This window comes from Pinus tabuliformis, chromosome 2_2 (assembly GCF_031772625.1).
Source record: "Pinus tabuliformis cultivar Carrire ecotype Pingquan chromosome 2_2, CPIR1, whole genome shotgun sequence".
Taxonomy (NCBI): domain Eukaryota; kingdom Viridiplantae; phylum Streptophyta; class Pinopsida; order Pinales; family Pinaceae; genus Pinus; species Pinus tabuliformis.
In genome coordinates this window covers 581,735,150-581,746,614 of record NC_142300.1, presented here as the reverse complement: position 1 = coordinate 581,746,614, position 11,465 = coordinate 581,735,150, and the positions used below count along the sequence as shown (strand labels likewise).

General features: G+C 38.0%; 1 protein-coding gene across 2 annotated transcripts in view; it reads left to right on the top strand.

Annotated features, from left to right (window-relative positions):
• Positions 1 to 573: 573 nt before the first annotated feature.
• The window catches only part of LOC149194006 (WD repeat-containing protein 55-like), a 229,661-nt gene continuing 218,769 nt past the window's right edge, over positions 574 to 11,465 (top strand). For both annotated transcript variants that reach the window (XM_089404994.1, XM_089404993.1), the window contains exons 1-4: positions 574 to 756; positions 890 to 925; positions 1,319 to 1,383; positions 1,506 to 1,593. In XM_089404994.1, the coding sequence (XP_089261120.1) occupies positions 662 to 756; positions 890 to 925; positions 1,319 to 1,383; positions 1,506 to 1,593 (284 nt within the window). In that variant the 5' untranslated portion in view covers positions 574 to 661. The remainder of the gene's footprint in view (positions 757 to 889; positions 926 to 1,318; positions 1,384 to 1,505; positions 1,594 to 11,465) is intronic.

The following is an 11,465-nucleotide window of genomic DNA, read 5'->3' as shown; positions in this document are numbered from 1 at the left end:
TAACTATTCTTCTTCGGAGAATGTCTAAAATTACTTAAATATATGATTATTAAAAGTTTAATTATTCTGTGAATGAGAATGTCTAAAATTACTTAAATATATGATTATTAGAAGTTTAATTATTCTCATTCACAGAATTTATAGAATTACTTTTGCTGGATTTGTTTGGATTTATATTTAAACCAATTATTTTAGAGGCTTTTCTCATCCTAGCCCCCTCTGCAACCTAGTGTTCAAAATGTCATTGATATTGTGTTTGGAATTATGATATTGCGCTTGGAATTATTTCATCTTCACGTTTATGAAGGTATAACGTAAACTTTAGCCATGGAAAACATTTTAGGTTTTAATATAATTAATCCTCAATGAACACAATAGCGTGATTAGTACTGTGAGAAGTGACTGAAAGGACGAAGGCAGTGGTATCTCTCGCTCTACCCTTCCATCCTTAATGACCTCCGTTTTGGCTCTCCCACCGAACTAGCTAGGGATGGCTTGTATCTCACTCAATGGAGCGAGGTTTGATATAAAAAGGTGGCTTTTTAGTAAGTAAGACTGAAAAGCTGACAGCGGAAAGGGTTTTTAATACGTAGAGAAGAGGAAGGGAGGGATAGAGACAGAGGTGCTCGCACCAGGAAGGGAGGGACAGAGACAGATACAGATGGATATTGAACTGGAGGATCAACCCTTTGATTTGGATTTCCATCCTTCTGCTCCTATTGTTGCAGTGGCACTTATTACAGGCCGCCTCCAGTTGTGAGTGCTCAATTTGAGCTTTTCTTCAAATTTCGTACATTTAGTTTGTTTTATTACTACCTAACAAATGGTCATGTGTGTTTTTTTTTCAAGTTCATGCTATTTTGTTAACGTTGGGTTTTCGAAATTGCAGGTTTCGTTATGTAGACATTTCATCAGAGCCCGAAAGGTAATGCTATGCCCTTATAACGATTTTCAATTTCAGTAGAAATTGTTTGTCTGTTTTCTGGAGTCCTGAAGAAACGTTATTTCAACTCTCTCTAAATAGTTGCAATGGAGTCATTTTGGGTGCTGGTTAGTTTCTTTCTGAATTATTGGACTTCATTAAATATCTATATCTGTAAAGAGAGTTTGGATAGTTTCAAATGCCGAATGGGTTGTCTGGTTCATGTCTGTCAATCCTTGGTTATGACTACTTTCACATGGAATCCTCATTCAGGCACACACATTTATACTAATGTTATGTCAAAGGAAGATTCCCCTACACAGACTGCATACTATCCATGTTCGGGAATCTGGTCATCAAGCTTTGACGGATCTTTTTTTGGGTTGTGTGTCGTAGATTATGGACTGTGACTGCTCATACCGAGTCCTGTCGAGCTGCTCGATTTATTAATGCTGGTAGTTGTAAGTATATATTGCTTAATTATCCTCAATAACCCTGCTTAAAAGATGTTCCCAATTACATAGAGTGGACTTTTTGGAGCCTTTTATATTTCGTACCTGATTTCTTGTTCGTGCATATTCAGCTGTGTTAACGGCGTCTCCAGACTGCTCAATTCTTGCCACAAATGTTGAAACTGGACATCCAGTAGCCAGACTTGACAATGCTCACGGGTAATATTGCTTTCTCGCTTCATGCATGCGTGGTTATACCTCTGATCTTTGGAAGATTGTATATTCAGCTTTTTGATTCACTTTGAATACTGATAAAGATATCATATTTTGGGTTTTGTTTTTCAAGGCACTTTTCTTAACATGTTTAAATTATCAAAATTAAATGCCGTGTAGCATGAGTGTGCTTGTAAATTCAAAATGGTACCGTTTAGATCCAATATTGGATGTTTTAGCGTGAATGACTGCCATATTGGGTGGGTGTGCATGAGAGAGAGAGGAAATGAGATGAAAATATCTTAATTCCCAATGATAACTAGAATAGGTCAATGGGATTGGAATGATAACTAGAATAGGTCAATGGGATTGGAATGTAAGACATACCAAAATAGTGTGAAGGGGAGGGAAAAAGGCATCTCCCAATAGTTTAGTGGAAAAACCTAAAGTTAGGAAGAAGAAAAAAACCCTACACATTAAGTCACATGACATAAAGACACGGGAGTATATAATATCCAACACGAGACATGTCTATTTGACTTTCCCGAACCTAGGACCTTGTATTTGGTTTGTAGAAATTATTATCTGAACGAATACATGACTAAGTTCCTAACCAAAATATTTAGTGGAAGCAAAAATTACTCAATCTGAATCACATACACATCAACAAATTTCTGCCCAATCAATAGTTCTTCATTAATAAATTAATCACAGAATTTTCTTAGGCTCCCGTCCTCAGATAATGGCCCAACTAAGAAAATACATATTACAAAATTGATCACCAACCTCACTACACCATCTCGGATGCAACACACGCTCACTGAGAAGCCTCTCTCAATCTTGTGTTGCTTTTTTGTCTTAGTCTCAACACTTAGACTCAATTTATAACTTTACTAAGCTAAGATTGATGGCCAAAATTAGCTCATCAAGTTAACTAAAGATTAGTGACTTTACTTTAGTTAACTATCTTATCTTTAGCTTCCTTTACTTTAACTCAAGTACAAGTCATAAATTTAGCTTGTTTTACATGCACATCTTATGCATGTCACATGCAACACATCCGCATGTGTGCAACTCACTTGCACACTCTGTATGTTGCATGCAAGCTCCTAAAGAGGCAAATCAATTTAGCTTGTTTTACATGCACATCTCATGCATGTCACATGCAACACATCCGCATGTGTGCAACTCACTTGCACACATGCATGTTGCATGCAAGCTCCTAAAGAGGCAAATCAAGGTCCTTTTAGTCAAGACACAAGGTTAGAAGTAACTTTCGAGCTACAAAATTCAACACTCCCTCTTAGCGAGGGAGGTACTTCTGGAAGAACCTCCTCCACCTGGATCTGTCTCCAACACCACCACGTCATCCACTGTTGTAGCTACTCCCACTGAATTAGAAGACTCCTTTGCTACTTGCTTCAGAGACTGATTTAAAGATCCATTCCTTCTAGTTGTGCTCCTAGGATCCTTCTCTTGAGCATCTAACAATGTCATATCATACCAGCTGAGGCTCCTAGCAGCACCTGAAGAATCATTCTTCCTCGCCATCTGTTCCCTCTCAACAACTGACACTGGTCTTGTATCTAAGATCCCCTTGGATATAGCCACAGGTTGTCCCAGTAACCTGTATAATTGCCCCTGTTTGATGCCAAGCACTATAGCCGCACCCAAGTTCTCTTCCTTTGAATATAGAAGCACATGTCCATCTTAGAACAAAATTCTATATCCAACATCCTTTAAGGTTGATATTGAGAGCATGTGTACCATCAACCCTGGAACAAATAACATCCTTGTCACCTCTAGAAATCCTCCCGACTCTAGCTAGAATCTGACACATCCAACCCCCTTCATTGCATTCATGGTCCTAGTCCCACTAAACACAATGCAGTCTGAGCCTGTCTCTGAAATAGCGGAACACTGACCTTATCCCCATCATGTGATTGGACGCTTTAGTGTCCACTAGCCTCGATCTTGTGCTAAGTCCTTCTAGCATGGTTGTGGGTCTGCGTCAGTCCTTTGAGACACCCACAAAGTCTGCTGCCAATCCCTCGATTAGTACAATCTCCCTCTGATGGTTGACCTCCGCCAATCTTGTTGGTTACTAGTACTGACTTTTGTACTTGCTCTATCCGCTGAACCTTGCTGACACTTACAACAACCTTGCTGTCACTTACAACATGTCATTGCCAATCCCTTGCCGAACGACTCCTTGTTGGCTACTATGACTTGTAGCTACTTGATCATGCCCAACATGGCACATTGCTTGCAGCACGATCCTCTATAGGTGATATCTATGGAACCACCTGCATTGTGTTAGAAAATTAGAAAGGCAGAAATATTTTTTTATGTTGATAATTACTTGTGTTATTCTTGTATTCTTTTTATCTTCTTTATGTTTTTCTTTTATCTTATTTTCATCAAGCAATCATCAAATAAAAAACATGAAGATCAATGACACTAGTTGTAGTCACTCAGCCAGGGCTAAAACCCCTCTCTAGGGGAAAATGCAGTCAAACTCTTCCACTGATCAAATTGAGATAGACCAAGACCTTAGACCTGACCAAAAGACCTTCCTCCTCCACCAAGTCAGCCTTCGAAGATGATTAAGCAAACTTGAGTAGTCTCTTCTTGTCTAGCAACTGCAACCTAGCAACAAGCCAAAATTTCAGCCCCTAGTAACTCTAGAATTTCGACCCAGCTACAATAGTGCAATTTCAACCCTTCCAACAATCCAACAACTTCGTACATGTGAGATAAAGAGAGAGAATTTCGACTTCTTATGCTTGTCAAAGACTTCCTTCTTCTTCAATAGGGTTTCAGTCCTCTTCCTTGAATTTCACACCTTTTTCTTTCTCCAACAACTGCAAATCGAACTTGTTGGTGATGTGTTTCAAATGAGGTCGAGTTGCTGCCTTTATGTAGTTAATCTGTGAGGTCGAATTCCCGACTTGGTGGAGGAGGCCTAGAAGACCTAATTTACATAAAGATAAATTCCTTCTTTCATAGATAAGACCAAGAAGGGGCTTTTACATATTGACATGGACAATGACACTTGACATAAACCCTAAAAGCCTACAATAGAGGCTTTGACCTAAGAACCATTGACCCAATCATGAAACCCATGCTTTCATAAGTCAATTTCTTTTATAATAAAAATATTTTTTCATTCTTTTGACAAATGCATTACATCATGACTCAAATAAAATTATGAAGGCCGACACTAGTTACATGTTTCAACACTCCCTCTTAACTAGGGAGGTATTCATAATTACATATATACAGAGTTACATGGAAGATCTCAAAATGATATATTCTATGAAGAGTCACAACACACACAACACTACATATTAGATACCTGACCAGGGTACTCTAATTTGGTGGGACTAAGGTGTACTCAAGCTTTAGCCACTTTAGGTACCATCGGGATTTTAAGCTTTAACACCAACCCAGGATCTAGGTGTGTATCCAAGGTCGGAGCTCCATGACCAATGCCACCCTCCCTACTTCAGGATCAACACATAGGCCAACCAGATGTCCTCCCAAGCATCTTGTTGCCACAAGATGCTTCATCTCTCCTTATTATTTAAATCTCTCTCTCACACACACATATATTTATCCACCACTCCAAGCATGCTTCAAATGTTCAATCTTTTTACGGAGAGATCATGCATAATAAAAACCCCAATCAGTAATAAACTTTGAAATATATATACACAATTAAAAAGACAAAGTTTTGGGGTCCTCAATTATCTTGATGCTACTTATATCATCATCAAGTTATCCAGATACAATTTTGTTAGAAGTTTTCCTCTTTCACTTATTCAGTAGCACCAAATACAAACTCAGTACGTCACAAGTATTTTGTTTGCAAATCTATTTATAGTACTTTCATTCATTCTCCAATTCCATTCTTTCTTTAAGGTATTCAGTATGACTGTCATAATATGCCCTCCCTCTCAACTGGGGAGATGTACCCTTTCTTTTAACCATGCTCCCTCTCAACTTAAAGAGAACAATAGCATCAGATATACTTCATTCTTTCTCATGTCATCAAGGTCATCTTGACGATCATCATTCTTATAGCTTCCTTCATCATGTTCATCATTATTATCATCTTCAATTATGAACATCTTCAACAACTTGAAGATTATGTACTTGCAAAATTTCAATAGAAAGTACAACCAAATACAAGCATATAGAAGCATGAAGTCAACTATATCAAACTCATGTCATTACAATGGAAGCATCAAAACATTTAGGCTTTAGACATCAAATACCTAAACTTAGTTAGGTTCATAATCAGCAAGGGTCACATCTTTTACCATAATATACTTCAATATCTTGCTAGGGTTTTGTCATAAACCCTAGACTCCATCTTCGAGACACAAAGCCTTAGATAACAATCCAATCATAGTACTATACATCTAAGGTTTAAACAATATGCTTTTAGAATTTACATGTCAGGCTCTACTAGGGTTTGTTGCAAACCCTAGATTTTATCATCAAAGCTAAATCATATCAATAATCGAAAACAATATCATCATGCCCTAGAATATCAATCACTACTAGGGTTTTGTTATATACCCTATATTTCATTAACTAACATTCTTGCATATACATATCTAGGGTTTCATTATAATGCACTAGCATCTCATATCAATATCCATACCTACTAGGTAAACCTAAGACACAAACATCAATACATCAAAGTTAGATATACAACAATTTTGACCAGATTAGGGTTTCAATCACACAAAAGAATATACTCCTAGGGTTTCATTTTTAGGGTCTTATTTTAGTTATTACAAGGATTTTGTTTCTAAACCCTAATTCACCAAACCCCAAAAATCTAGGGTTTCATTGTATAACCTAGACATTAACAGTAAACTTTAAAGGACTAGCTTTTTTACCATGACATTACCAAAATCCTAAACTTCAAAAGAATAGGATTTCATCATATGTTCTTGACTTTATCAACAAACCCTAAGAAGACTAGGGTTTCATAATCAACATTGACATACCCTTAACATTAAGAGGCTACGGTTTTACAGTGAACCCTAAAGGTTAGGGTTTCACCAAAATGATCAAACAACAAGATATAATATAACGAGGGTAGATTCAATCTAATGATTAATCACCCTAATAAGAATCTTTATGATTCAAAACCCTACACATAAGAGAGTTAGTAATATAACGCAAATTTCAAAAGAAAAATGATCATATCGTTTGCATGAAGAAAACTTTGCAACAAAATTTATGACATACCTTGAGTTATTATTTAACAAACCTTGTTATTCTGAAGGGGCTCCATATCTTTGCCATGATTCAAGTCTTTCCTTTGAAGTCTCCTCCATAACCTCCGAGTGTTCAACAAACTTTTCTAATCAAGGAAAATATAAAAGGTTATTAGCATACGATACAAACAAATCATGATATGAGGAGGAAACCAAACATAAAAGAGGAAACAAGGAACAAGAAACTTATCTTTTGGTAAAATGGTGGAGGCTCCCTCTTAATCTAGTCCTTTGAGGGATACCTACACTTTAAACAATCCAAAAATGTTCTAACAAGATATATTAGACCTATAGACTCTAGAAATCAAAACATAAAAGAAAATATTACAAAACTTAAAATAGAAGACTAAGAGGAATATGTAAGAGAAGATTTAATAGTATAAGTCTTTGACTTACAATTCTTCAATCTTGTTCTTCTTAGGTGGAGCTTCACGGTAAAATTTGCTTGTTCTCTATCTCTCTTTTTGTTTCTTGGATTTTTAGGACATTGACTTTTGTAATGTCCCATTTTGTGACAATTGTAGCACTCAATCTTTGATAGATTAACCTTCTTCTTTGGTCCTTTGAACTTCTTGAATGTTCCCTTCTTCTTATGATAGGCATTAGAGGTGTTGTCTTCTTCATTCTCCTTCTTGTTGGTTACTAATGATATTCAAGCTTCTTCTTGACTGCATGCATTCCACATTTGTTCAAAAGTTGGAGTATCTTTCCAACTGCTAATTCCTAATGCAAAAGCACTTAAAGATTTTGGTAGACTTAGAAGAGCAACAATCACGATTTCTTTTACTGGTACAACTTAATCTATTGCTTCGAGTTCATCTTTTATTCTAGATATCCTTATAAAATATGATGACACAATATCATCTCTTGTCATCTTTATTGTCCTTAATTCATTCTTGAGGCTAGCTATCTGACCAATGTTCTTGATGGTGAATAATTTGGAGAGAGCTTCATACATTTCTTGAGTAGAGTCTATGTTGGATATGTATGGGATTAGGTTGTCCTTTACTCCATCTACTATCAAATTCATGGCCAAGATTTCAGTTTCTTTGAACTTCTCCTTTCCTACATCATTTGTAGGTTTCTTGATTTTTCCTTAAATGAGATCCAAAACTTTATGCTTAGTGAGGATAAGATCTATCCTCTTTTTCCATGCCCTATAATTAGAGGCTCCTTCTAGCTTGTTTTCTACCTTCATTGTAGTTGACATATTCTCTATAGATAGTAGGCTTCTCTTCTTATATAATCCTTTTCCTTAATGACCTTCCTTTGATCCCCTTTTCTTCAATAGATCTTCAAGTTGCCTTTTCCTTCTTCACCTTAGCTCTGATACCATGTTAGAAAATCAGAAAGGTAGAAAGATTTTCTTATGTTGATAATTACTTGTGTTATTCTTGTATTCTTATTATCTTCTTTATGTTCTTCTTTTATCTTATTTTCATCAGGCAATCGTCAAATCAAAAACATGAAGATAACGATATCAGATGTAGGCACTTAGCCAAGGCTAAAACCCCTCTCTAGGGGAAAATCCAGTCAAACTCTTCCACTAATCAAATTGAGATAGACCAAGACCTTAGATCTGACCAAAAGACCTTCCTTCTCCACCAAGTCAGCCTTCCAAGATGATTCAACAAACTTGAGTAGTCTCTTCTTGTCCAACAACTACAGCCCAACAACAACCCAAAATTTCTGTCCCTAGCAACTCCAAAATTTCAGCCTAGCTATAGTACTGCAATTTCAACCCTTCTAGCAACCCAACAACTTTGCATGTGTGAGATAAAGAGAGAGAATTTTGACTTCTTTTGCTTGACAAAGACGTCCTTCTTTTTCACTAGGGTTTCTTTCCTCTTTCTTGAATTTCACAACTTTTTCTTTCTCCAACAACTGCAGATCGAACTTGTTGATGTGCTTCAAATGAGGTTGAGTTGTTGCCTTTATATAGTGACTCTGTGAGGTCGAATTCCCTTGATGAGGTTGACTGGTCCTTCTTGAGGCCGACTTGGTGGAGGAGGCCTAAAATACCTAGTTTACATAAAAATAAATTTCTTCTTTGATAGATAAAGCCCAAGAAGGGTCATTTACATATTGACATGGACAAAGACACTTGACATAAACCCTAGAAACCTACAATGGAGGCTTTGAGCTAAGAACCGTTGACCCAAGCATGAAATCCATGCTTTAATAAGTCAATTTCGTTTATAATAAAATTCATTTTTCTTTCTTTTGACAAATACCTTACATAATGACTCAAATACAATTATGAAGACCGACATTAGTTACATTTTTCAACACATTAGACCCTGCCGCTCCTTTGCGACTAGCCCATCCATAGCCCGACTACATTGCAAACACGTTGTATTGGCTCAACTGTCTCACATAGCACCACAACCCTGCAATGACTAAGTCCATTAACTTTTGGTGGTTGTGATCTGCTGTGTGTTGGTTGTCTTCATGCCTTTGTGGCCCCTTGAGTTCGCTGCTTGTGAGTTGGAAACTTCATGTAAATATGAATCCTTGGCTCAGTCATCCACTCATTGTCTTGAACGTCGTGCCCAATCTCTACACATCAACGATAGGTAGGCCCATCCATGCAACGTGTTCCAATTCCTTGTTGGTCGACTCCGACTCACTCTTGGCTCACTTGCGGATGGTAGCAATGCCTGCCACAAACAACCTGATCCCTACCACCTCTACATGTGTGTTAGGGTCGGCTGGTTGCCCCGACAGTTTCCTATGTCTCGACTTGACTGTCTCAGGACTACGTCTTTCACAACTCGTGTCAGTCATCATTGTTGTTTGTGCACCCTTGTTCGGTTGCACGTTGTTTGTTGACTCTTTCCTCAACAATTTGTTGGCTCAACTATGACCCGAACCTTCATGCGGCTCCTTGCTCTTGCTTGCACTGAGCTAAATCCTTGACCATGTGGCACTCCATGACTCATTCGTAGTCCACTCATGTGGATCCCATCTTACATGAACTAGCTATGGCGATCGTCGGTTGCGGCGGGTCCAACGATTACCTACACTACTCGACGACTGTGTTTGGTGGCTTACCCCATGTTTGGCCCAATTTGGTTCTTTTGTCGATTTACTTTTTGTTTCTGTTTTAAAAAACGACCGAGCTGACTCTGACTCAGCGGAGCCAACTAAGCTGGATCCCCGGCTAATTCGGCACGGTAGAGAAAACGGACCGACGGGCGGTTTGTTAATGAACCAACCGAGCCAGTCACTGACTCGGTAGCAAACCAAACCGGCTGGCTCGGTCGAGCCTGAGAAAACCTGACTGGTTCAGCGAGTCACATCGATGCACGCCCAATTTGGCTTTTTTGGGGGAAAAATGGACCCCTTACTGCATTCTAATTGGGTTTTAGGTTTGTTTGAGGTTCATTTACCTCTCCCAAGCCTATAAAAGCTACCCAACCCCCTCCCATTTCCTCATAGTATCTCATTGCATTTGTGTGAGAATTTGTGAGGAGTTTGTGAAGAGTTGTGGAGTTTATTTTTGGAGCAACAGTGAGAGTGTTGGGCAATCATTGGAGCAACAGTGAGGAGCTTCCTGGGCAGCCATTGGAGCAGCATTGAGGAGTTAGTTTGTTGGAGCAACATTGAGGAGACGGTTTGTGCCTAGAGGTATTTTTTTTTCACTTCTAAAATTTGTTTTTGCTTGTTGTGCAAATTTGGAAATTGAAGTCTTTTTTGTAAAAGAAATGAACATTGAAGCAATGTTATTTTTTTTGTTTTCATTTTTAGATTTTCCCTTTCATTTCCAAGTCAAAAAATGGCTCCTAGAGTGAAAGATGCTGCTTGGGCATAAGCTGAAATGATTGATAATCAAATGCATTGCAAATTTTGTCATAGAAAAATTAAGGAGGGTGGAGGGGGGCACTCATAGGGTGAAACAACACTTGGCTGGTATTAGAGGCCAAATTACTCCATGTGAAGCACCATTAGAACAAATTGGGGAGATCAGGAAGGAGTTGCTAGGAAACTTTGAGAAGTTTGAGCAAGAAAAAGCTAGGAATAAAGAAATATAGGCTGAAATTGGGAGGAAGAGGAGTATACAACAAATGATGGCTTCCAACCCCAATTTTGATTATGAGGGCTCTTCATCTATCCCTTGCACTAATGCATCCAACCCCTTTCGCTATGTTCCTCCCTATTTGGAGTCTATGCAAGAAAAGGGTAAGGATAAAATGAAAAAGAGGGGTGATATAAAAATTTATTTCACACCCTACTTTCCATCAGATGCACATGGTCCTCAAGCCATTGGAAGAAAGAATTGAGAGAGACTGCCTGTGATTACATAGCTAGATGGTGGTATGATTTTGATATCCCCTTCAATGCTTCTCGTTCACCATACTATGAACTTATGTTTGATGCCATATTTGCTGCTGGAAAGGGGCTTCAAATGGCCCTACTTTACATGAGCTAAGGGGATCTCTTTTGCAAAAAGAAATATCCTCCATTGATGAATATTTGAAAGATTTCAAAAGCTCATGGGCAAAAACAGGATGTACCATCATGTTAGATGGATGGACTGATCAAAGGAACTGTACCATCATAAACTTTCTTATCTTTTGC